The 27,171-nt window shown below is 46.3% G+C and overlaps 1 protein-coding gene across 1 annotated transcript in view; it reads left to right on the forward strand.

Annotated features, from left to right (window-relative positions):
* Positions 1-27,171, forward strand: part of GPBP1L1 (GC-rich promoter binding protein 1 like 1) — a 1,437,510-nt gene that overhangs the window by 340,345 nt on the left and 1,069,994 nt on the right. The window contains exon 4 of the mRNA XM_044070363.1: positions 2,366-2,394. Within this exon, the coding sequence (XP_043926298.1) occupies positions 2,366-2,394 (29 nt within the window). The remainder of the gene's footprint in view (positions 1-2,365; positions 2,395-27,171) is intronic.

Below are 27,171 nucleotides of genomic sequence, written 5' to 3' on the forward strand. Positions count from 1 at the left end.
AGAGGAAGCACATAGACTCCCAGGACGAGTCCCTCACTTCCGATACTGACCTCGAGGGGTCCCCTAAGTCTTCCTCTGAGGATGTTTCATTCTCCGATATCCTGGAGGTCTTGAAACAGAGGATACTGGCCTTCCAAAACCCCCTCCGAGGAGGAGTCAGTATTCCTTAAGGCCTTTGGCACCCAGCCCTCCGCCTCCTGGGTGTCTCCACCCTTCGAGCTCCTGGCCTTATTTGTCGAAGGGTGTGGGAGACTCCGCCAGTTCCTCGACGCCCCAACAAATTTTTGTCTGCTCCCCAAGGGAAAGAATTTTTGACAACGGGAGTCCCGGTAGATGCTATGGTGGTGACGGCTGCACAGAAGGAAGTTGCTGAGTCTTCCTCTTCGGTCCATGCCCCTAACAAGGAGTCTAGATCAGTACGGGAAGCGTACACTGTCTTCAGCGACCTTTACCTTGCGGTCGCTGAATTATTTGTCTCATTTCACGTGGCTCCAGAGAGATCTCCTGAAGGAGTTAGGAGATACTCAACGGGTAACGTACCTGAGGCGGTGACTGAAACGGTCAACGCTCAGCTCTCTACCCTCAACTCCATTGCTAACTCGTCCATGTGACTGATTTCGTACGCGGCCAAGGGAGCTAGTAGGGTGGCTAGTTCAGGGGTGGCCCTCAGGAGGCAAGCTTGGCTACGCCTGTGTCATTTTGCGGAGGCCTTTAAGTCTTCCTTTACTGATGCCCCCTTCGATGGTTCCTCCTTGTTCGGGACCAAAGTCAAAGACACGCTCACCAGGTGCAAGCAAGAGGGAAAGACCTTGTCTGCCGTGGGAGTCCGTTTTTCCCTCGCGTCGAGGCCTTATCCCAAGGCTCAGCGAGGGAGAAAGATGTGGTTCAAAAAATCGCAAAGGTCCTTTCCTACCGCACAGGGTGAGACCCCCCCCCCCCGAGGCAGTGGAGGGGGGTCGTATTCAGGGAGACGCCGCCCTAGAGGCAGAGGGGGCCCCCGCAATTTGATGGACCATGATTCCTTCCGCTGATGTCCTTCAAGGATGCATCTGCAGTCCTTACAAATGGGTTGTCCTGTCGTCAGGCAGCCCTTCGGTCGGCCGTATTCCAAAGTCTGGGTCTGGCCTTGGCTGGTGTCGCACTTCACCCGACGTCATAGCTGCAGTTCTTCGGGTATAAAGGCATCGGCTGACGCCATTTTCCCCAGTCTTTCTTGCCGCGTGGTGCCCGAAGCAGAAGCTGTTCGCAAGTGCCGGTCGGTCAGATCCAGAGATTAATACTACCGAATACTACTTCGAAGACTTCTAAAAAGCTAAGTACCCCGTTGGTGACTCTTTCTTGCCTCAGCCGATGTCAGAAAAAGTGAATAACTGTTTAACTTGTGGGAAACAAATACCTCATAAAGATTTCCACTCTTACTGCTTACCTTGTTTAGGCCCAGACCACGACGTAGCAGCTTGTTTAGCCTGTGCTTCTTTCAACCGACGGACGCTTAGACGTTGGTCGGAGTTTGCTGAACAGTTTTTCGGTTCAGATTTTGCGTACATAATGCCGTCGGATCCTCCGACTTCACAAGTTGTTAAGAACGCAAAGAAAAGGACCGACACTTTCGCGGTCCGCGGTCTCGGCGAAACCGCGATTAAGCAAACCGCGAGTGTCTCGGTTTCGGCGAAACCGAGCAAACGGTTCTATCTTCAGCGAATCCATGACTACTACCGAGGCCCTTCTAACCTGGTTGAATCGGCCTCTGAAATTCAACCTGCTACTGTGGTTTCACAAGAATTATCGGACACCATCCCTTTGGATGTTTCAACCCCGGCACGTGGTGCTGCTAGGCCGCCTGCAGCCATGTCCATAAAGGCCTTTGCCAGGGCTAAAGCAGCCAAAACTTCTAAGTCTGTGCCTGTTAAGCCCCCCTCTCACAGGCCCAGTTCCAGTTCCCAAATGCTCACTCTGGCAGAGGATCTCATCTCTTTAATAAGGGGATCCCAACCTCATCCAGACAGGGCCTCTCAACCTCCTCCAGAAAAGAGACCTAGAGCAGAGCCCCCTGAGCCAGTGTCCTCAGATGGTTCTTCTGATGATACAGACAATACAGAGGCTCCTTTTTCTCCTTATGAAGACTCCGATGCTGAGGAATCGATTCCTTCTGCCTCTCCACCAGAGGAATTCTCCTTTGGGGAAACCTTACATGCCATGAGAGAGCAATTCCAATGGCAGGGGCAAGATTTCTCAGATTCAAGGAAAAGGCTTAGGACTTTTTTGCATTTACCACAACATAGGCCTTTAGCTATACCTCCAGTTCTTCCTGTTGTAGATGATGCATTTAATGATGCTTGCACTGCTCCTGATACTTTGCCTCCAGCCCCTGCTAAGCCCGATAGGTTCTACAGGGTCCCGGACACACATCACCATTTATACAAGGCTCCTTTTGCAGATCCCGAGACTATCTCCCAGGGGCCTAAGGCAGTAGCCGACCTCAGTTAAAACCCTCTCCCCTCTGAAAGGGAATCCAGGTCCTTAGAGAGATGGGGTAAAAAAGTATACACCTCTGCTACTCTCTCAGCTAGGGCATTGAACTGTCAGTTTCATATGATCCAATACCAGGAGTTTATGCTTGATCAGTTAACTAAGAAACTGTCCTCTGATGATTCTTTAGATAAGAAATATGTTCTAGAAATGGTGCATAACATTCAGCAGGTTAGTAACCATTCCCTTTAGATCAGCCATGACTGGCACATAAGAAGGCATGCATGGTTGAAAGAACAGGTCTTGCCGGATCATGTTAAAGCAAAACTATTAGATGCTCCTATGGATAAGGTCAGTTTATTTGGTTCTCCTGCTCAGCAGGTACTGAAGAAAATGGAAGAGAGGGCAAAATCTGTACAAACAGTGAAAGATTTCTTACAGGTTCAGCCTCCAAGGTTTAGCAGGAACTGGCCTGCCAAAAATTGCTCCTTTCCAGACTCCTCTAAAACACAGAGAGGCAGGAATAGGCGTTCAAGAGGCAGAAATCAATCCAGAGGAGGTGCCTACAGGGGACGCCAGTGGCAAGGTAACAACCAGCGAGGCACAGACACAACTACTACCACTGCAACAGGACAATCACAGTGACTTGGCTCTGGCACCGCCTACCAGGGAACAAATAGCAGCACCCTTAGGCGGAAAGTTAGCCTTATTTTCAAAAAACTGGCACTACATCACAAGAGACAAGTTGATTTTGCAAACTATAGACCAAGGCTACAGGTTTCATTTCCATACTTTACCAGGAAAAAGAGGAATGCCAAACCTACCACCAAATCAAAAGACAGAAGCTCTAAAACAAATAGCTCAATTAGCAAAGATGAGAGCTGTGGAAAGGGTACCATCTATGGAACAAGGAAAGGGATTTTACTCCAGACTATTCCTGGTACCAAGAAAAGAGAAAAATTGGAGGCCTATTCTCGACCTGTCCGCTTTAAACACATTCATCATTGTTCCAAAATTCAAAATGCTGACCCTACAGCAACTTCTTCCCATGCTGGGCAAGAAGTATTGGCTGGTGACTCTAGATCTCAAGGAGGCATACCTGCACGTCCCCATACGACCAAATTACAGAAGATACCTCAGATTTCTTGCAGGATCAGAGCATTATCAATTCTCAGCATTGCCCTTTGGCTTATCTACTGCGCCCAGAGTGTTCACGAAATGCCTGGCATCAGTAATCGCTCACTGCAGGCTTCAGGGAATCCAAATATATCCATACCTGGATGACTGCCTGATACAAGCGGACAACAAAAACAAGCTAACAGAAGACTTACAAAGAGTCATTTGCTTACTGCAAGCCCTGGGATATACAGTCAATATAAAAAATCAAGACTGATACCATCCCAAAGAATAACCTTCTTAGGTGCAGAATTGGACACAGTAAAACAGATGGCATTCCTAACTGCAGAAAAACAAGAACAACTTCCTCTCTACTTCTTGGCATTAACAAAGCAGAACAAACTAACAGCAAGGAAAGTACTGCAGGCCTTGGGCTTCATGGCATCCTGCATAATCCTGGTCCCTCATGCCAGACTGCATATGAGAAAGCTACAGTGGTACCTGAAGAATTTATGGTCGCAACACAGGCACAGCCTAGAAACCGAAATACCACTAATCCCATGCCTAAAACAAGAGTTCCTATGGTGGGCTCAGGCATGCCAGTCAAACCCAGGTTTGCCCTTCCACAGCATTCAACCAAGCCAAACCATCACAACGGACGCCTCAGACCTCGGTTGGGGGCCCACATGCTGGACAAGTGCATACAAGGCTTATGGACTCCAGATCAGCTGCACCTGCACATAAATCAAAAGGAAATGCTGGCAGTAAAACTAGCAATCCAGAATTTCAGACCATTCCTCCAAGAAGGGCAGTTGATGATAAGGACAGACAACACCACAGTCATGTGGTACATCAACAAACAGGGAGGCACTCATTCATACCCTCTATGCCGGATGGCACTGGACCTATGGAATATGGCTCTGAGCTACAACATTCAGTTACAAGCAATTTTTGTACCGGGAAAAGAAAGCATCCTAGCAGACATATTAAGCAGAACTACCTCGGATGCTCACGAATGGATGCTACACCGGGACATCTTCAAGGTCATCACAAGGAAATGGGGACTGCCACAAATAGACGTATTCGCATCCCCACTCAATCACCAGCTCAAGAAATTCTGCACAAGGACGTACCACCCACTTGCTTGGAAGGTGGACTCTCTATCCTTCAGTTGGAAAGGCCTGACAGCATATGCATTTCCACCTCTTCCTTTGATGCACAAGGTGCTATTGAAAATCAAAGAGGAACGTCCAAGGATCATTCTGATAGCTCCAGACTGGCCAAGACAACATTGGTACCCATTACTGAGGAGCATGTCTCGGGGGAAAATGTGGACACTACCCCTGATTCCTCTGCTGTTAACTCAGAGCGGCTACAACACCCTGCATCCAAACCTGAAAACTCTGCAGCTGACTGCCTGGAACATTACATAAGAGCAACTAACCCAGATTTATCCCAAAGGGTTAAAGACATTATCCTTGAGGCCCGCAGACCCTCAACAAGAAGGAACTATGCAGGAAAATGGAAAAGGTTTCTCATTTGGAGTACTGAAAAGGGAAAAGATGTGTCAAAGGTAGACATTGCCAACATCCTGGAGTATTTGGCAGAGCTTTTCCATACAGGCCTGTCCTATTCCTCCATCAAGATACATGCATCAGCTATTTCTGCAGAATACAACTTCGATCCCCTGTCTTCTCATCCTCTACTCAGGCAGTTTCTGAGAGGAATTAAAATGTAAAACCTCCTAGGAAACCACCATTACCAGCATGGGACTTGAACTTTGTGCTAGAAAAATTGACACTCCCCTTTGAACCAGCAGCAACAGCAGATCTTCAACACCTATCCTGGAAAACTGCTTTTCTGCTGGCAATTACCTCAGCAAGAAGGGTTTCTGAGCTACAGGCTTTAATGGCAGTACAACCCTTCCTAATCTTCCATCAAGATAGAGTGTCCATGAGAACAAATCCTACATTTATGCCTAAGGTGGTATCCAGTGTGTCTTTAAACCAGGCTATCCACCTACCTACCTTCTTCTCCAATCCACAGAACAGGGGGGAAAGACTGCTGCATACTTTGGATGTACATAGACAGTTGCGCTACTACCTGGACAGAACCAAGGGCAATAGAAAAACTGACCAGCTTCTGGTAGCATATGCAACAGGAAGGGAAGGAAAAGCAATTTCAAAACAGACAATCTCCAAGTGGATAGGAAATTGCATCAGATTCTGTTACTCCTACCATGGAAAGCAAACTCCACAGAACATAAGGCCTCATTCTACAAGGGCTACAGCCACTACCACAGCTTTCTTACGAGGAGTGGCTACCAAGGACATTATAGAGGCTGCTACTTGGACCTCCGTGCATACATTTGCCAAGCATTATAACTTACCTTTATACTCTAGATCCCGAGCAGGGTTTGCCACTGCTGTTTTGCAAGGGATCCTAACTACACCATAATTTCTTCTTCCTCCTCCCTAGTTTGGCTATGGTATTCTACCCATTTGTAAGGACTGCAGATGCATCCTTGAAGGACATAGTACAGTTTTGTACCTACCATAAATGTAGATGTCCGAACAGGAATGCATCTGCAGTCAGGATTACCCACCCTCCTTCCCTCTGTGGTATTCCTAGGGTATTTGCCCATCTAATAGCTAGCTGGGGGATCTCTTATGGTGTATTTGTTTGTATATATGTACATACATGCTTATTTTTGTGTTTGCCTTCTACTATTTGGAAACATTGGCATTTATCCAAAATTTAGCTATCCAAGAGGGCAACTGGCATCTGGGGCAAGAAACACTGAGGAAAATGGCGTCGGCTGATGCCTTTATACCCGAAGAACTGCAGCTATGACGTCGGGTGAAGTGCGACACCAGCCGAGGCCAGACCCAGGCTTTGGAATCCGGCCGACCGAAGGGCTGCCTGACGACAGGACAACCCATTTGTAAGGACTGCAGATGCATTCCTGTTCGGACATCTACATTTATGGTAGGTACAAAACTGTACTTTCCCCATACTCTCATTCCTGAGGGTGTGCCCGGCTTTGCTTCTCCGGAGCCAGTTGGGGGTCGAATTTCCCAGTATCCAGAAGCCTGGGTCAACATCACCCAGGACAGATGGGTATTAGGGATAATCGCCGGAGGTTACACCATCCCATTTCACTCCACACCTCCTCCCGTCAAAAAGATCACAGACGTCCCACCCAGTCAAAGGGGTCAGGCAGCAACAGAGGTTTCTCAGCTGCTAGAAAAAGGAGTCATCCAACCAGTCCCCCCAGACCAGATCGGATTAGGGACTTGCTCGAGATTCTTTTTGGTGCCGAAAAGAACGGGGGACCTGAGACCCATTTTGGATCTCAGCCGACTCAATCATTATGTACACAAGTCCAAATTCCGGATGGTCACGCTACAATCAATTCTCCCATTATTGGGAAAGGAAGTATGGAGGTGCTCCATCGACCTGAAGGATGCTTATTACCACATCAAAATGGACAGAGCATCCAGATGTAATCTACGCTTCTGGCTGGGCGCCAGGCACTTCCAGTTTCGAGCCCTGCCCTTTGGTCTCACCACAGCCCCCAGGGTGTTCACCAAGTGCATGGCAATGGTGACGGCTCACTTGAGATGTCAAGGATTCCAGGTGTTTCCTTACCTGGACGACTGGCTCCTATCCGCCCCCACCAAGTATCTACTTCTTCAAAACAGAGATACTGTTATCGATCTTTGTCACCAGTTAGGCATCACAATAAACTGGAAAAAATCTGCCTTGCTACCCTCACAGCGTGTCTTATTTTTAGGAGCGGAGTTGGACACTATTCGGTTGAGGGCGTTCCTACCTATGGAAAGGATCACAGGGTTACAACGACAGGTTCGGATGATGATGCCTCTGACATGCGTGAGGGCAAGACTAGTGCTTCAGTTACTGGGGACAATGGCATCCACTATCATGATGGTCCCGTTAGCGAGGTTGCATATGAGGATCCTACAGTGCCTCCTATTCGCCCAGTGGTCCTTTCAAAGACTACCACTATCCCATCCAATCTTAATCACAGGCAAATGCAAGCAGGACCTCAGTTGGTGGCTATGCACCAACAATTTAGACGTAGGGAAACCCTTTGTTTCACCCAACCCGGTAGCCACAGTGACCACGGATGCCTCCCAGATAGGGTGGGGGGGGGCATTATCTCGGCAGGATGGTACAAGGCTCATGGCAGGAGCATGAGATAGACTTGCACATAAATGTCCTGGAGATGAGGGCAGTGCTCCTAGCGTTGCAGGCGCTTCAAGATGTCCTCCCCATAGGGACTATTGTGATACACTTGGACAATATGTCAGTAGTGTGGTATCTCAACAAACAAGGAGGAACCAGATCATACCCACTATGCAGGGAGGCCGTGAGAGTGTGGAATTGGGCGACAGCTTCCCAGCGGGCCTTGGTGGCAACGCACATCCCGGGGAAAACCAATGTGATCGCAGACAGGCTAAGCAGGGCGATCCTCATGCCCTACAAATGGTCCCTGAACCACCAGGTGGCGGACAGCATATTCAGCAAATGGGGTCAGCCTTGCTGCGACCTTTTTGCCAGCCCTCTCGATGCGAAATGTAGCGACAACTATTCGCTGATTCCCACACTGGGGGGATCTCCAAGGGACACTCTGGCGCACAATTGGCCCTCGGGTTTGCTGTATGCTTTCCCTCCGTTCCCCCTTATCTCAAGGGTGATCCAGAAAGCGCTATCCTTGGGAAGCAGATTGATTCTGATCGCGCCACACTGGCCTCGACAAGTATGGTTCCCCTTCCTTCAACCTTACATCGTGGATGCTCCTTGGACTCTGGGCCCTTGTCCAGACTTGCTGACACACATGTCGGGACAGCTCCACTCTTCCCTGGAGACACTCCGGCTGACCGCCTGGCTACTCCACTTCCATCCGTAGTCAGGTGTCACGATTTTTCTCCTGATGTAGTCCATATTCTTTCATCCTCTCATAAGCCATCCACTAGGAAGGTCTACTCTAGCAAGTGGAAAAGGTTTTCGATATGGGCCCAGTCAAAAGGTATTGACCCCTACACGGCTCCCATTGACTCTGTTTTGGAAATTTGTCTCATTTATTCTACCAAGTGTCTGCCTCTGCCACCATCAAAGTTCAGCAGCGGCTATTTCTAATTATCATGTGGCTTATGAACCTAGCTTAATGGTACACCGGCTGTGTAGAGCTTTCATGAAAAGTACTCCTCTCCTTTGTCCCCCTATATCTCAACCTGTTATGCCCTGGGACCTCAATTTTATTCTGCAGGCCCTCACTCTCCCACCTTTTCAGCCCGTGGCTTCCTGCAATTTAAAATTCCTTACATGGAAATCTGCTTTTCTGATAGCTATTACATCGGCCAGAAGAGTATCAGAACTCCAGGCCCTATCAGTCAAGCCCCCATATTTGATATTCCATAAAGATAGGGTCTCTCTCAGACCAAACCCGTCCTTTCTTCCCAAGGTGGCTTCCTTATCTAATATTAATCAGTCCATCGAGCTGCCGGTTTTCTTCCCCACCTTCTCTAATAAGGCAGAGTACCAGTTTCACCTGTTGGATGTTCATAGGCAACTACGGTTTTATCTACACAGGACTAAAGAATGGCGGAAGTCAGACCAGCTCTTCGTTTCGTTCTCGGAAAATCGCTTGGGGTCTGCGGTCTCCAAAGTCACCATTTCTAGGTGGATAGCTGGTTGCATCTACTTTATTTACCAGGCAGGGGGAAAGAGCCTGCCTTTTCCAGTCAGAGCACACTCTACCAGAGCAGTTTTCCACTTCCACGGCCTTTCAGGCTAGGTTATCCATGGATGATATATGTGCGGCTGCAACATGGACTTCTCCTCATATGTTTGTTTCCCATTACAAATTGGATGTGGTGTCCAGGGGCAGGTCATCTTTTGGCTCCACAGTACTCAGGAGTATTTTCCATTGAGCCACCCAGGATGTAGGTGCTAGGGATGGCTGTCCCACAAGTGAAGAATGTAGGCGAGATAGGACTACATAACATCAGTTAGTTATGTACTCACCATAATGCTAGATGTATGTAGTCCATCTCGCCTCACATTCTTCATTACCCACCTACCGTCCCCCACGCCTGGAGGATTTGGAGGATCCCCTGGTATACCTCATGTCACTAGTTCCTTTGGACAATTTGTTGGACCTCATTGTCATGAGTATGTGTGTGTGTTTGGGCGATAGATATGAATTTTCTGTTGGCAGCAAACTAGATCTGGGGATGTGGAACAGTGTATTGTGGGATACCATCTTAGCCCAGCCAATCAAAGACTTTCGAGCTAGTAGATAGGCCGAGTCGGAGACGACATTCGGCTCCGAACCCACAAGTGAAGAATGTGAGGCGAGATGGACTACAGACATCTAGCGTTATGGTGAGTACATAACTAATTGTTTTTATAGATCAATTTTGGTCTATGGTAAAGACACTTTGGGTGTCTCATCCCAATTTTGGTATGGGATTCATTGTTTTAATCAGGATGTGTCGATAGTGGACATTATATATAGTAACTGGGTTATACTACAATTTGATGCAAATATAGCCCATAAAGTGGGAGGAGGACCAAAAATTATTTACAAAAGGGATATATCATTTAAAGATGTGTTTGAGAGGGCTTATCCACAGACTGGAAAGGGTACGGTCAGACAAAAAGGTAATTTCAGGTGTCAACATTGTAATTATTGCCCCCACATTTTGCAGATGGGGGAAAAGTTTGTATTAAATGGGAAAATTTTGAGACTAAATGGACACTTTAATTGCAAAACAGCTAGTGTGGTCTATTTAGCTAAGTGTCTCGTGGCCAACTTTTTACGTAGGAAAGACGGCTAGATTTTTCAAAAACAGAATAGCAGAGCATTTATTGGACATGAAACACAAGAGACTAACAAATGCACTTGCTAGGCATATACATCAGTTTAGCATTCATATTTAAATTTTTGGTGATCCAACATATCCCAAAGGACCCACAGGGGAGAGTTTTGGATATTCACTTAGATATTTCTGAATTAAGATGGCAACGTAGATGGCAGCTTAGATTGGATGCTGCCAACTTTCCAGGGTTAAATGAGGCAGTTAGTATTTCCAGTGTATTGAAATTAAGGCATATTTTGGGTAATTGAATTTGTTCAACTGTCCTTTTAGTTTCCTTATAAAATTATGAGCAAATCAATTGATTTTAACATGAAAAGTTTTTTACGCATAGATTTTTCAACATTGTTATTGTATGAATTTTAATATATGGAATGTATACATGAGATTTTTTATTATGTATTGTATTCAATAGAGTATATATGAATGTACAAGTTTTTGTTAGTGAACTTTTTTCACATTTATATATTATAACTCGTAAGGACACAAAACGCTTTATCTGAAGTAGTTAACTTCATTTGATCAGCAACCTGTGGGTATCGGATCCGACCCGGATCCGAGCCGGCAGCTATCCAAGCTAGAGATCCGAGCTCCAAGCTCCTCCCCCTTGCCCATAATACCCTGCTACCTCCCTCCAGTCCCCAGATCTCGTTTGCCGCGGCTTCTTGAAACACGAGTGACGAGCTCCTGACGGTTTTGTGAGTGGTTTAATAGGGTTTTTTGCTCTGTTTTTCTCAAACTAAATGTGTGTGTATTAATCGACCCTTAGTTTATTTAGCTTAAATTGTTTTAGTTAGTCAGTTAGTCTTAACCTTTCTCTTCCCCTTATCTGTGTGTGAGGGTGTGTGTGAGAGTTGTCATGGCCAAAGACCCTAAGGCCATATTTTCTAAATGCTCTGAGTGTGGCCATAATCTGTCCTCAGCCGATTGCTGCACTCAGTGCGTTATTTGCCTGGGGGTGGCTCATTTATCATCAGGCTGCCAGATCTGTGCCGCCTTCAACCCCCGGGCTTTGAGGGACAGGAGGACCAAGTTAATCCTTGCGGGCCTTTTGCTCGCGGATTCTGCTTCTTCCTCCTCTCCCTCAGTGGCACCAGCCGCGGCTGCGGCTGTTCAGCCAACTGTTCCTGCTCCCATGGCCGGGACTTAAACTCCCACTGTGTCCCAGGGAGAGAGGGACTCCAGAAAGAAAGATAGGCGAGATCGAGAGAAGGAAAGAGACAGGGAGAGGCATAGGAGACACAAGCGGCGGGCCGATTCTGCCCCTTCGGCCCCGCCAGCTAAGCAGCTCCTTTCTCCCTTGAAGGTCTCCGGGTCTTCCCCCTCTGCTCCGTTCTCCACGTTTCTCTCCGGAGCCGGAGGAGGAGACCCGATCACCTTCGAGGTCGTCGAGGCGGCCTTCCCGGCCAGCCTCGGCGGCTTCTAGATTAACGAGGAGCCTTTCGGACATGGACCGGATGATGCGTCGCTTCCTCCAGGCCCAGATGCAGATGGGAGTGCTCTTGCCTCCCCCCCCCTCTGGGGGGGAGCTTGGCCCCTTTCTTTGCCCCTATTGCTCCTTCTCCAATCCATTATCGGGTTTCGGAGCCGTCAGATCCGGGTAGAGTCAGAGCTGGAGAGTCGGCACCGATAGTAATCGCTACTTCGCCGGCTGTATCCTCGAGTTTGTCGGGTCCTTTTTTGGATCCGAGCTCTCGGGGCCATGAGCCGAGCCTCGGATCCGGAGGGGTGAGTGTGTCTTCGGCTCCGATGCGGTTGGAGCACACTTCTCTTTCGGGTCCGATCGCTTCGGCACCGATCCACACGTCAGATCCGAGGGGGCTGCTCTTGGATCCTAGGGAGAGCAATTCACCTTCGGCCTTCGACGTTGTGGAGAGGGTCCTCTCAAGGGAATAGAGTCCCCAGACTCATGCTACGGATCCACCTGCCATTCCCTCTCAGACGGGCCTGTCTTCCATCATCCGGCCCCATGGACAGCCTGCGTGTACGTCCCAGATGGTTCCCCTAGAGGAACAGGACCTGGTTGGTGAATCCTGCTCGGACAGCCCCCCCCAAAAGAGGTTCCTCACAAACTAAATTGTAAAAGGAGGCACTTGGATTCCCCCGAGTCCCTCATGGAAGACACTGACTTGGAGGAAGGGGAAGGTTCCCCCAAGTCACCCCCCCCAAAGACGTCTCCTTTGGAGACATCATGGAGATGCTGCGCATCAGAGGGGGGTGGTCAGCCCAGAAACCTTCCTCGGATGAGTCTGTGTTTCTGGAGGCGTTTGACGCAGGCCCATCTACCTCTTGGGTGTCCCCTACGGCCGACCCCCTGGTTGATCTTATAACTACCAGGGTGTGGAAGGAGCCAGACACTGTAGAGCCGATCCCCAGGAGACCAGATAAGATCCTTAGTCCCCCGACAGACAGGACGACGTGGAGCAAAGGTTCCCCAGTAGATGCCATGGTGGTGGCGGCTGCCACCAAGATGGAACTGGCACGGGATAGTTCCTCGGTACATCCTCCCGACAAGGAGTCTCGGACGATGGACCGCATTGGAAAGCAGATGTTCGCTTCAGCCACCTTCTCCGTAAGGGCGCTGAACTACTTGGCACACATGATTCGCCTTCAGCGGGATCTAATCAAAGAGTATGCTGGGTCACCCCCGGAGTCCATGTCGGCCGAGGACAAACGAACCTTCTCGGCACGAATGGCCACTCTAAAGTCTGTATCCAACACTTCTATGCAGCATCGCTCCCATGCCACGGAGGGGGCGGCTAGAGCCAGCAGAGCAGGCATCGCCTTGCGGCGTCATGCCTGTCTCCATCTTTGCGATTTTGCAGAACTCTTCAAGGCGTCCTTCGTGAACGCTCCCTTTGACGGTTCTACCTTGTTTGGCAAGACCGTCCACGATACGCTACTCCAGAGCGAGAAAGACGGGAAGACGTCTGCCGTTGGAATCCGCTTCTCGTCTCCTCAGAGGTCCTTTTCCAGGAACCAGAGAGGACAAAAGATGATGTGATTCCAGAAATCTCAACAATCCCATTTCACTCTGGACCCTTCGTCCTTCAGAGGCAGGGGAAGACAAGGCTGACGCCGGCCCAGAGGCAGAGGAGAGCTGAAGAATTTTGGGTCGAGGGAACCCTTTTCCGATCGACCCGCGCAGCAACCCTGAGGGGTTGCCCAACTGCTCCTCTCTGGAGGCAGTCGGGGGGGGGGGTGTTTCTCGGAACATCTAGCACATTGGGAGTCCATCACGACAGATCGCTAGGTGCTCCGAATAATATCCAGAGGTTACTCTATTCCCTTTGTGAACCCTCCCCCTCAGTTGGGGCGCCTCCCCGATGTCCCACCCAATCAGAGGGAGGCGGCAGCTTTAGAGATAAAAGAGCTACTAAGAAAGAGGCATCCAGCGCATCCCCCCAGGCCAGTCCGGATCAGTCAATTACTCCAGGTTCTTTTTGGTGCCAAAAAAGATGGGGGACTTGAGGCCAATTCTCGACCTGTCTACATTGAACCTGTTCATTGCCAAGGAGAAATTCCAGATGGTCACCATTCGATCTATTCTCCCCCTTTTGCAGGAGAATGACTGGATGTGCTCCATAGACCTCAAGGATGCGTACTATCACATTCTAATGAAGAGGCGGTCCAGGAGGTTTCTCTGCTTTCGGTTGGGGGCCAGTCATTATCAGTTCAGGGTCCTCCCTTTTGGCCTCACCACAGCCCCCAGGGTGTTCACCAAGGACATGGCAGTTGTAGCTGCCCACCTGAGGCTTCAGGGAATACAGGTCTTTCCTTACCTGGACAACTGGCTCCTCGCCGCTCCCACCAGGCATCTGCTATGCTCGGCCAGGGATTATTTCATGTGTTTGGCCCACCAATTGGGGATCACTATAAATTGCAAAAAATCGTCCCTTCAGCCTGCTCAGGTCCTGGACTTCATAGGGGCCAGAATAGACACGCTTCAGTCCAAGGCCTTCTTGACGTCGGACAGACTCCGCAACCTAACTCTCCATGTCTTAGCTGTTCTACAGTCTCCGGCCCCACCAGCGGAATTAGTCCTGAGGGCTTTCACCCCTAGCCCGCTTGAATATGAGGGTTCTACAATGGACCTTGCAGGTCCAGTGGTCCATCCTTCAACATCCGTTGTACTCCCCGATTCCCCTCAGCAGGGTTTGCAGGGAATCTCTGCTTTGGTGGCTCCATTCCCGAGAGCTTCGGGAAGGACGGCCCTTTTTGATGCCTCTACTCCAAGCCACTGTGACCACGGATGCTTCTCGCCTGGGGGGGGGGGGGCATTGCATGGGCAGAACCGTTCAAGGCACGTGGACTCCAGCAGAGACTGTTCTGCATATCAATGTTCTGGAGATGAGGGCAGTGCTTCTAGCGTTGCAAGCTCTCCATGACCTTCTTCCTCTAGGGACTATTGCAATTCAGACAGACAGCATGTCAGTGGTCTGGTACATCAACAAACAGGAGGGGGGACCAGGTCTTACCCCCTTTGCCGAGAGGCCATGAGAGTTTTGGAGTGGGCGATATCCACCAACCATTTTCTACTAGCAACGCACATCCTGGGTCGGTCCAACATTTTAGCGGACAAGCTGAGTCGAACTATCCTCTCACCTTACGAGTGGTCTCTGAACCCCTTGTTAGCGAAACAGATCACCCTCAAATGGGGTCAAACTTGCTGCGATCTGTTCGCATCGCCTTCGAACGCAAAGTGCAGTGAGTTTTTCGCTCTAATCCCTCCACCGGGGGAGAGCCCCAGAGATGCTTTAGTTCATGCTTGGCCATCCGGTCTTCTTTATGCTTATCCTCCTGTCCCGTTAATGACAAAATTCTTGCAGAAAGCTCGTCTGTTGGGGAGCAAAGTTATCCTCGTAGCCCCATTCTGGCCTCGTCAAACCTGGTTCCCATACCTGCAGTCTCATGTCATAGCTCCTCCTTGGCTCTTAGATCCCAGTCCGGATCTGATTTCTCATCCTTTGGGATATAAAACTCCGAACCTGGATGACCTCAAGCTTTCCGCTTGGTTGATCCAGTTCCGTTAGTGGCTAGGACTCCCAGCATCTCGTCCGTAGTTAAATCCATCGTGATGGCAGCACATAAGCCTTCTACCTGGAAAGTCTACAACAGTAAATGGAAACGTTTTTCTATTTGGGCCGGGCAAAGGAATTTGGATCCCTTTACGGCTCCCATTCCAGCAGTACTTGAGTTCTTATCCCACATTTTTCATCAGGGGGCCAGTTCTTCAACTGTGAAGGTTCAAATGGCGGCCATTTCCCACTTCCACATCGGAGGCTATCTTGGTCCCTTAGCTTCCTCTAAGATCTGCAAGACCTTCTTGAAGAGCACCTTTCTTTTAAGACCTCCTGTCAAGAATGTGGTTCCTTCGTGGGATCTAACCTTAGTCCTCCAGGCTCTTACTGACCCCCCCCCCCCCTTGAGCCTGCAGCTTCGGTTGACGTAAAGTATTTGTCTTGGAAAACTGCCTTTTTGATTGCTGTTACCTCAGCTGGAAAGGTATCGGAGCTTCAGGCCTTTGTACTAAACCTCCGTATCTGGTCTTCCATAAGGACAGAGTATGCTTCAGGAGTAATCCCTCCTTTTTACCTAAAGTGGCTTCCAAGGCTAACATCAACCAATCCATTAATCTGCCTGTTTTCTTCCTTAACTACCAGAACAAAGGAGAGTACAGACTCCATTCATTAGATGTGCATAGACAAGTGCGCTTTTATTTGCACAGAACAGCTGCCTCTCATAAGTTGGAGCAGCTCTTTGTTTCCTTTGCTAAGCCATCCTTGGGTAAACCAGTAACGAAGGTGACTAGCTAGGTGGATATCTCACTGCATTTTGCTCACGTACAAAATTTCTGGTCGGCCTGAGCCCGTGGGGGTTCGTGCTCATTCTGCCCATTCTATTACCACATTTTCCTTGGACGCCCCACTTTTGAAATCGATCATTACCAAAAATTGGTGTTTTTTGTTTGAGGACCAACTAATTAGTAAATATATTGCTGATTGCCCCCATGTAGTTTTCCGAAGGGGGAAGAATTTGAAAGTATTGCTTGAAAGTAACACCAGCAATCAGTAATCTGGGATGATAACCTATCACCTCGCCTCTCAGTTACTCTCGGGAGTTCCCCAAGTGTCTATCTTTGGCCCTCTGCTATTCTCACTTTTCACTAACAACCTACATACTGCCACCACACAAGCATCTCTTGCACAGTATGCAGATGACTACTCTCATCTGCTCTGCCCCCACTCTACCAGAACTACAACAAAACACACAGGAATCATTCTCTTCTGTAGAAAGCTGACTATCCAATGCTCAGCTCCTACTCAACCCAAGTAAGACAAAACTTCTCCTGTACAAACCTTCCAAAGCCACCCAAAACACCCCCCACTTCAACATTCTCACCAAAGACAATAACATCATCTCTCCATCAGACAACACAAAATTACTGTGTGGAAATAGACAGCAAACTTAGATTTGACACCCACATATCTCTCACAATAAAAAAAAGTTCACAAGAAACTTGGTGCATTATATCGAAGCCGCCAATTCCTAACCAAGGAGGCTAGAATCTCCATAGCCAATTCCCAGCTAATCTCCACCCTACTCTATGCATTCCCCATATTTACCAACCTTAGACAGCAGACCTACACAAGCTGGATGCTTGTTACAACAAAATTGCTAAATTTGCCACTGGAACCTCCTACCACAGCCATCATTGCCTCTCCCTTAAAGAACTAAACTGGCTAGAACTCCCATACCGCCTTCACTTTAATCATCTCACCCTCGCTCATATTTATTAACCACCCCCATAACATCCTTTCCCTTCAAACCCTTCTCCAACCCTATCACTCCACTAGGCCCAAAAGATCAAGCAACAAAAATCAATGCACTGTTATCAAACCCAAAAACTCAGCAGGAGAAGCCATATTTTCATGTAGCATATCTAAACTTTGGAACAATCTTCCATCCTCTATAACTACTCTACCTTCCAGCAGCCTTTTCAAGACTGCGCTCAAATTCCACTTAAATTTACACTGGCTTTGTCCTTGTTCTAATCCAGACAAACACCCCCCCCCCCCACCTAGACTCTTCACCCAACTATACTACCGCCACTACTAAGCACAGTCAGAATTAGCTAGTTGTCTTTACATACTTTAAAATCTTGTCTGACAACTTTGTTACTAATATTTATAAACAAGAAACTATCTTAACTTGCAACATTTACTGTATATACTGTTGATAATCAGTATCTTGTTATTGTATTAAAGTCAATAACCTGTAATGTTGTTTACTATTGCTGCAACTTTGTATCGCTATTTATCATGTACATGATCTGGAGCTTTTCTCTCTCTGCATCCACTGAAAAAGGACCTGCGTCCAGTCGGAATTTCCCAGTAAACAAATGTAAATAAATAAAATACTGGCAAATATATCAAACAGAATAGGTTACTACTTTGGGCAGTAAAGTGCAGTTTATCTGCAGGATGACCCTGTCTTTGTGGAAGACTAGGTAAGACAGTAACAAAACCTGAAGTTGACATCCTCCTTAATATAAACACCACTAAAGTGAGTTTGCCATGTTAAGAATTTTACCTACACTCTACGGACTGACTCAAAGGGAGGGAGTATGTGCTATTCCATTATGACACACAGGTCCTACACAACAAGATCTCTAAAAAGGGGCTTAAAAAGGGCACCCCGTAATGGTCATACAACTTAAGATTCTTTAAAAATTCTGGAAACATGGTGTAAACTAGAAAAAGACCATGTGCATGCATTTATGTAAGAGTAGCTGAGGCCTTTAAGCTTTGGACTAAATCTAGTATCAATGGAATTGGATCCGACAACAGATCCAACCATTTTGTAAATGCCCAAATTAAAAAAGACAATCTGTTTTCCTGTTGCTAGGGTCACTAGTATCTGTCTGCCAGGAAGCCTAATAGGGTAAAACTACTTCCATGGCCATCAGTACAACTGGTGAAACTGAATTAAGCTCAGAGCAAGAATGTCTGGCTGATGCCTGCCAGACAGATGCACCAACAGGTTCTGAAGGGTGCCAGAGAGGCTTCTCCATAAAGTGAGGCAATTACAAGGGGAACCAAGCTTGTGAAGTCCTATAAGGGGGGTACAAGGACAACTGTGGCCTGGCTCACTTTGGTTTTCTTAAGAACCTGGGGAGAAGGGAAAAGGGTAGAAAATACAATAAGACCTTGAGGCCACTCCTCTAGTTTAAGGAAAAATGTTTTTCTCCTTTAAGTAGGGCAGCTATTTTGAACTAGCTACAGCAGACAGTACAGCTTCTAGTTATGAAAGCTTTGGAGGGAAAGCACAGACTGGATCCCTGGCTGTCTTGGTGACAGCCATCCTGAAGTTTATTACAAAGAAGGATGGTACACACTTTTGTGTACTGTTAGTGGACGATTAATATTATCAGTCTGTCAGGAGTTCCTAAAGTGAATGGTGCCACTGCACTGTGAGGGCTCCCTAAGCTGGTTCTCCAAAAATGTGTTTATTAAATCACATTTTAATATTCAATATCGGTTCATGTACTTTAAGAGAAAGAAAATGGTGTACATTGTGCAAAGATGAACAATTTTCATGCACTCAAACTTTACATAAACAATCCCCGCTTCCCTTACACCTCACTCCTGAGCATTATGCAGTGTCCCCATAAATTCCACTTCTATGAAATATACACCTTCCATTTTATAATTATCTCACTTTCCATTCTTGTATTGCCCTTACAATATTTATAAGTTCCATTACAGTTAGCAGAAATGTTTATTTCCATTTAATTTTTTTTTTTGACAAGCACTCAAATAAATTAAGGTCTTGCTTTGTCTAGGAAATTCAGATTCTATATCCCAGTTCAAGACAAATTTCTTTAACATTTTTTCCCATTTTTCTGTCAAAATACTCTATGGAATTTTTAAAGAGTTAGTAGATTTTACATTCCAAGTCAAAAATCACCACCACACTAGGTCATAATAACTTCAACCAAATCCTTTTATTTGGGATAAATCTTTCTCATCTTTAAGATGACAACAAAAAGACCAGTTTCTGCAACAACTGCCTTCTTCAGTGTTATAAATTCACATTGTTCAAATCCTTAAATACTAGTACAATTCCCACTGGCTAATTACGTGTTCATTTAAACCAGGTGAAAACAATCCCCCTAACCTAATAATCCATGCTCTCTATTTAAAATGCCATGCCACCCAGACTTGTTAGACCTACTGTACCATATATTATCAAGAAAGTACAGTTGTATACCTCAAATTAAACGAAAAAGGAGAAAACACCACACTGGAAACGGAATTAATTTCGTAAGCGCTTTCGTTTACTAAAAATGTGTAAACTTCTTCAGACATTTTTAAACCAACAAACAAATGTTTAAATACTTTAAAAATGATGTCATTTCCTAAAACAACCACCCCACCCCATTTTAAAGTGCCAAAGCATTTACCAAAAACATGTACATCTCTAATGCCTTAATTATTAAACTATTAAACTATATATCATCAAATCATTAAAATAATCACAATACAAGCTGAATACATACATATAAATACAATACAAGCTGAATATATACATATAAGTAGTTGTTCCTACTATCTCAGTAAAGCTTTTAGTTTTAAAATGCTTTTGATCGAAATAACATCATTTAGACCTGGCGGATCTAAAGCATTCAATTTCAACTGCCATAAAACTTCCTCCTCTTCAAGTTTCAGACTAATTGGACCACCCCTACCATTTTCAAATACCTTTCCGTGGCCAAAAATAAAAAATCATGTTCGGAAAATAATAAAATGTGCCTAGCCAAGGCATTATTAATGTTCCCTTTATGCATTGCATAACAGTGCTTATATATCCTATTCTTGAGTGGTCTATCAGTTTTCCCTATGTAAAAAGCGGGACATTTTGAACATAAACTTAGATAGACCACTCCCCTTGTATTACAATTATATTTATCATTAATATGGAACTTTTTCCCTCTCACTGTAAATGAGTTTCCTACTTTGATGTATTTACACCAACGACAGTTTTCACACTTGAACTTTCCACAGTATGGTTGATAACAATTAGAATTATTACAGTCTTTTTATGTTGGTGGTAGGTACTGAGGTGAAGTAGAAGAGGAGTGGAGGGTTTAGGGTTAGGAGTTGGAGGGGGGGGGCTGTTGTAGGGAAGTGTTTGTTTAGCGATGTAGTTCCAGTGAAGTGTTTGTTGAAAGATTCAGCAGTACTGCTGGAGGAGGGGGGAATGGACGGCTGGGGTTATCAACCTTCCCTGCGTGGAGGATAGCATTAATAGTGGACCAGAATTGCATACTGTTGTGGTTGGTAGATTTTAGGGTGGATTTATAGTAGAGGGATTTGTCTATTTTTATTTGCTTTTTGGCTTTATTGCGCAGTTCAAGGAATGATTGCCTATCTGAGTTATTTTTTTTAGTCACCAGTGCTCCCAGGCCTTATCTCTGGATTTCATTAGGGTTCTGGTGGTCTTTTGTAACCATGGGGCATGCCTGGATCTGACTTTGGCATTTCTTACAGGAGCATGGGTGTTTAGGATGGAGATGAAGGTACTATTGAAGTAGACAGCCTCATCTAGGTTGAGGTCTTTTAGTGGTGACCAGTTAATGTTTTGCAGGGAGGAGATGGAGATGGGGTTGAAGTTGGACTTGTTCCATATTTGCCTGTGGATAATGGGCTTGAGGCTGTTTGTGTGGTGCCAAATTAGGAAAGTGGGGGAGTGGTCACTAAGACTGTCAGGTAAGCAGCCTGCTAGGTAAGCAGAGGGACTGTGTTGACTGGGATCCAGTCAAATAAGATATGATTGTTAGGATTTTTGTTGATTCGGGTAGGGGATTGGATGAGTTGAGTGAAACCATGTAGATTAAGGTGAATGGTTGGGAGATTGTTATTACAGGATAGCCAGTTGATGTTAAAGTTGCAGAGAATGGTGGTTTCCTGGGGTTGAGATGGAGTAGCCCAGCTCAAGAGATTTTCTAGGGGTGTAATATGTTGCCCTGGTGGGGGAAATAGCATCCTATGATATTGATTGTTTTGTTTGAGTTTAGTTTGAGATTGGCATAAAGGATTTCTTCATTGTTGTGGTGATGGACAGATGTGTTCAGGCATTGAATATTCAGGTGTTGGTTAAATATTAATGCTACACCACCTCCTTTTTTGGACAGTCTGTCTATGCAAAGGATGTTGTATTCAGGTGGAAGTATTTCTTCACTTTTGATGTGAGGTTTGAGCCAGGTTTCAGTTAGGAAGAGAATTTCTGGGGAATATATGCTTATGCTGGCATGTAGTTCTTGGATTTTATTGCATATGCTTCTGATGTTTAGGGACATTATAAGTAGGTCTGTTTTTTGTTGGCTAGGAGTTGAGTTGTGGGGGGTTGCTAGGACTAGGGTTTGTGGTTGTGTTGGATTTGGGAGGACCAGGGTTTGGATGGATGTCTTAGGCGAGGGCTAGTTTATAGAGGGTGTTTAGGATACGTTTTATATACATAGTAAATTGTTTATGGTATCTTAGGGATATTTTATTTTTGTGTGTGTTAGGTGTTTGGTAATGGAGTGTGTGTATTGGGAGGATGTTTTTGGTGGCAGGGGTTGTGTAGTTATAGTGTAAATGTTTGAGGGAGGGTGTTGAGAGAGTACAGTGGAAGTTGTTGGGGCTTGCGACTGTAGAGCCTTGGTTATGATTTAATGTCAGCTAGAACTACGCAGGTTAGGATTGTTATTATATTAGGTAATAGCATGATTATGTTGGATGTAGGGGGGGTGGGTGACTAGTGGTGTAGCCTAATTGGTGGTAATTAGGGGTGGGGTAAGGCTAAGAATAAATGTAGAGGTACTGGGGGTGGGTGAGAATAGGGGGCAGGGAGGGGAGCGAAGTGAGCATAGCAAAAGGAGCAGGCTAGAACCCCCCAGGCTAAAGATTGCAGGGTAAGTGTCTAAATAGCCAAATTGTTAGGAGTTATTAGAATCTAGTAGGGAAAAACAGTCTATAGACCTGATTTCAGCTGTGTCCTTTCTGGGTAGATACCTGGTTTGAAGTAGACAAAAAGTGGCAGTTTAAGCACCTTTTTGCCTCTATAGTGGGCAATTCCAGTGTATCTACTGGGTTACCTTTTTTTCGCCTAGAGCTTTTTCTCTTTCATTCTAGTGAAGGGGAATACCTGCTGCACTGTAAGGATGTGCATTAACTTATTTTATTTAGACAGGACTAAACATCTTCAGATTCACAATTCTGAATTTTTTTTTCTAATAAAAAACTGCTACATTCTGGTGGTTGTCAAAATGTGTTCCTTTCAAATATATTTGGGAAAAATAAGTCTAGGCTTAAAAAGGCCCTCTAAGGTTGTTAGCCCAATAATTACCTATGAACTATTAGTGTGATGTATATGAAAAAAAACAGTGTGATCTAGGGTGCATTCCACAGATTTGTGTGTTGCCATCACTTGGGTTTTTCCAAGTACATTTGCAGTACGTTATAAGCTGTATCTGGTTTCTAGATGTTCTTCGTTCCCCATTGCTGCAGTCCTTACTATTGGGTATCCTCAGTCTTTTGCCGCATGGTCCGATGCAGAAGCAGTTTTCTGAAATATTTCAAACAGAACATTTTGTTTTTCTTGCCTCAGTATTTAACCGGATGTCAGAAAAAGTGAATAACTGTATTTCTTGTGGGAAACAGATACCTCATAGGGATTACCATACCTTGTGTATACCTTGTTTAGGGCCTGTTCGTTATAAGCTGTATCTGGTTTCTAGTTCTTTTGAGGCTGAAGTTATTTAGGGTGTCCTTTCATGATGCCACCTAGGAGGGTCCTCACGAGAGACTGTCCTGGTGTTGAGGATGCAGAAGCAGATAGACCATGACAAATTAGTTATTTGCTTGTACTGATAGATGTCCTTCTTTTCCTATGTTGCAGTATTTGAGATGTTCTTCGTGTTTCACTGTAAGCATATGAAACTGGCAGTTTAAGGCCCTGATTGCCAAGGTTGCAGACGTATAAACCTTCTTTCCCCATCTATCCAGCGCCCTGGAATCTTTATCAGAGGGGATAGGATTTTTGGCTGTAGAGGCCTTTATACCTTTGGGACCCTGGGAGATAGTCTGGATCAGCAGCAGGATTTTTGAATATCTGTCTGGCTTATTAGGAGCCGGAGGTAGGGAATCAGGAGCCATGCTTGATTCCGAAAACGCATCATCAACAATGTCTAATACAGGAGGTATTGCCAAAGGCCTATGCTGAGGAAGAAGGAGGAAATCCCTAAGCCTCTTTTTTGATTCAGAGAAATCCTGACTCTCCCAATTAAAATGTTCCCTTAAAGTATGCAAGGTTTCTCCAAAAGAATAATCCTGAGGAGGAGATGCAGATGGGATGGATTCTTCTGCATCTGAATCCTCATAGGGTGGAATAGAAAATTCCTAATCAGAAGAAATGGAAACCTGATCTGAAGATTCATAATCAGTGTCTTGCCTTGGCCTCTTAGCAAGGGGGAGGGGGGACTCCTGATCAAGGTAATTAAGTCCTCAGCCATTTTGATCATCTGTTTTTTTAGGCATAGGGACCTGAGCACGTGGCTCATGCGTCGGTTTTTTAGACATAGAAGATGTTTTTGAAGCTGGCGTCGATTTTATATAAAAATGTTGAGGCCTGAAAACACTCTCAGAAGCCGGTGCCTGCTCAACGGCTCCAGACCCATCCAAGGGACAGTCATCCGCGGGTTCAATACTCTGGGAATCTCGCTGCATACCAGACTCCGCATGGGTCTCGGTGGAGGCCTGCGATTCAAACGTAGCGGGTATCAGGGGCTGTGAAAGTGCCTCACTGAGTACCGGCGACTGGCTTAGGAGAAGGTTTTGGACCTTGGTCTGTCTCTTTTTCTTTGTGTTTTTTGTGAACTCCGGTAGTCTGATTGCTAACGCTGACATTTCAGGGTAAGTAAATCTGGATCCAAAATATTTTGAAGCAAAAATATACCGAAGCTAAATAGTGCGTTGGTTAAATCTAGCACAAAACCAATAGCAAGGCACGTTATGATCTGGGCCTAGGCAAAGAATACAGTACAAATGAAAATCTTTGAGGCATTTGCTTCCCACAAGTAATGCAATTATTAACTTTTATTGACATTGGTAAGGAGCAAGAAAGTTTCCCCAACGGGGTATTTAGCTTTAGTTGAAGACTTCGGTTCTGAAACTCGAATGTGAAAATTTCAGGAGTCGGCCAACCAGCACTTGTGAACTGCTTCTGCTTCGGGTACCGCGCGGCAAGAAAGACTGAATAAAAATGGCGTCTGCTGCATGTTTTATATCCCTGACTACCTTCATGGAAGAGGAGACGGCAGCCGACACAGGACCCAAGACTTTGTTATTCAGGCCGACTGAGGTCAACCTGCCAGCAGATTACCCAAATGTAATGACTGCAACAATGAATACACTCTAACATCTACATTTATGGTAAGTGTACACAACTGTACTTTGTGGGATTTCCTGACCTCAGGCGACTCGTACTTTGGCTCCTATACGAAAGCTTCAGCTGTTGCAGTATGTTTGGGATGTCAGATGTAAGGCCATAAACCAGGGGGCTTAAATGTGACGTCTGCATGCACAATCCTCAGAACTTTTCAGCCGCAGATGACCTACGCATCATACGATCGCTCCTTTTCAGACGTTGCATCAGTAAAGCTAAGTAATCCATTGGGTTTCTGTTTTTCTTGTTTTGCCGATTGTTATTGCTTAGGCTTGGTTGTTGTATCCTTTAGCTGATGTCCGGTAGAAAGGGTACGTGCCAATGTGGGCACCAGATACCCTATAAAGACGCCCATGATAGGTGTGTTTTTTGCTTAGGCCACGAGCTTGATCATTCCGCCTGATCAATTTGCCAATCATTTGTGCCGAAGACCTTACACATCTGTTTGGCCACTTTAAACCTCTACCTAGAAAACCAGCACCTTAAACGGTTAGCCCTTAGAATGGATTTTGCATCAGAGGCAGCATCCAAACCTCTGCGTAGGAAGGCCAAGATTCCTAGGCCTTCCTTGCCACTTCACTACCTGACGCCCTGCCAACTTCCGATCTAAGAGTTGAGTGCCCGGCGGATCCGTTGACTATAACGATGTCCTTTGAGGAAGCCATTGCACAGCCGACCGGCACGTCCTCCCAGCTTGCCCAGACACCGACTACCATCAATGTCGAGGGGGAACCAGATTCTGTGGTACCTCTGACCGGGATCGAGACTTCTGAAATGTTGATCTCAAAACCTGACTCCAGGCCAGTTCCTATTCCACCCCGGCCAAAAAGAAGCAGAATACCAAGCATGCCTCCTCCTCTGCAGAAACCCTACCAGATTGGCAGGCCTTCACTTCCTCTCATGCAGGCCTTTATGGCCCTTAGGCTTTCAGCCTCAACCTCCACTACTCTGCTTTTACTGAGACCTAGGCCTGCGTCTTCCTCTTCCCTCCCACCCATGACCCCTCAGGTTAGGGAGGAAGAGCATGATTATTTCTTTTCTTCCTCAGGGGACTCTATTTCATATACATCTCAGATTGCTTCTCCCCAGGAGTATGTCTCCTGATGAGGAATCTGTGGAAGGGGATTCTCCCCCTGAGGATATTACCTTTGGTGAGACCATCACCAAGATAAAAAATTACTTCAAATGGGATACTTCCCAAATGACAGACACCCAAAAGAGGTACTTTGAGCTGCTTCAAGTAGAATCCCCCTCCCCTTTGGCTGTCCCTCCAGTTCTACCTGCTTACTTGGATGCCTTTAATTCAGCTTCTAAGGCCCTAGACTCCCAGCAACTGGCCCCTAAGCACCCCGACTTCTTCTATAATGTGCCAGAGGAGCAAAAATTCCTAGTTAAACCACCCTTGGAGGACCCAGCTGTGATTGCCTCCGCCCCTGATAAATAGTCTAAACTGCTGCCTTCTGCCTCCCTCCTACCCACAGAAAAAGATAGCAGATATATGGATAGGATGGGAAAGAAGGTATACACATCCTCCACTTTGGCTTTCAGAGCCATAAATTATCAGACCCACATGACCAAGTATGCTCTAGACTTGGTTTCTCAAGCCTCCTCCATGCTGGCGTCTATTCCTGACAGTCCCATTAAGGCTGACATTTCCCCCAAACTGTCCTTGGCCCTGCAAGTAGCCAGGCATGCCATTAGATGCAGCTAAGGTGCTGCAGAAGCATCTGCTTCTGTCCTCAGCAGATCCTCCTGGCTCAGACTCCAGAATCTACCAGAAGACTTCAAGTCCAAGATCTTGGATGCCCCCCTGGATCACAATTTTCTTTTTGGAAATCAATCTACAGACCTCTTCAAGAATCTGCAGGAAAAAGTAAAGAACAGGACATAAAACAAATGCTGGTGTCCCCCATTCCCATGTATTACAGGAACTACCCTGCTAAAACCACTTTTGTAAGGCGTAGCCCTCCACAGACAGCTGCTTCCTCTTCCAGATGTAGAAGAGGGGCAGGAAGACCTACCACGGGCAGACCTACTGCACCACCTCCTCAGCCCAGATAATCCTTTCAGGACAGAGGAGGTCCCAATGTAGAAGAGGGGCAGGAAGACCTACCACGTCCAGACCTACTGCACCACCTCCTCAGCCCGATGATTCTTTCAGGACAGAGGAGGTCCCAATAATGCGTGACTG

Source organism: Protopterus annectens, chromosome 4.part1 (assembly GCF_019279795.1).
Source record: "Protopterus annectens isolate FY-2018-M chromosome 4.part1, PAN1.0, whole genome shotgun sequence".
Taxonomy (NCBI): Eukaryota; Metazoa; Chordata; order Ceratodontiformes; family Protopteridae; genus Protopterus; species Protopterus annectens.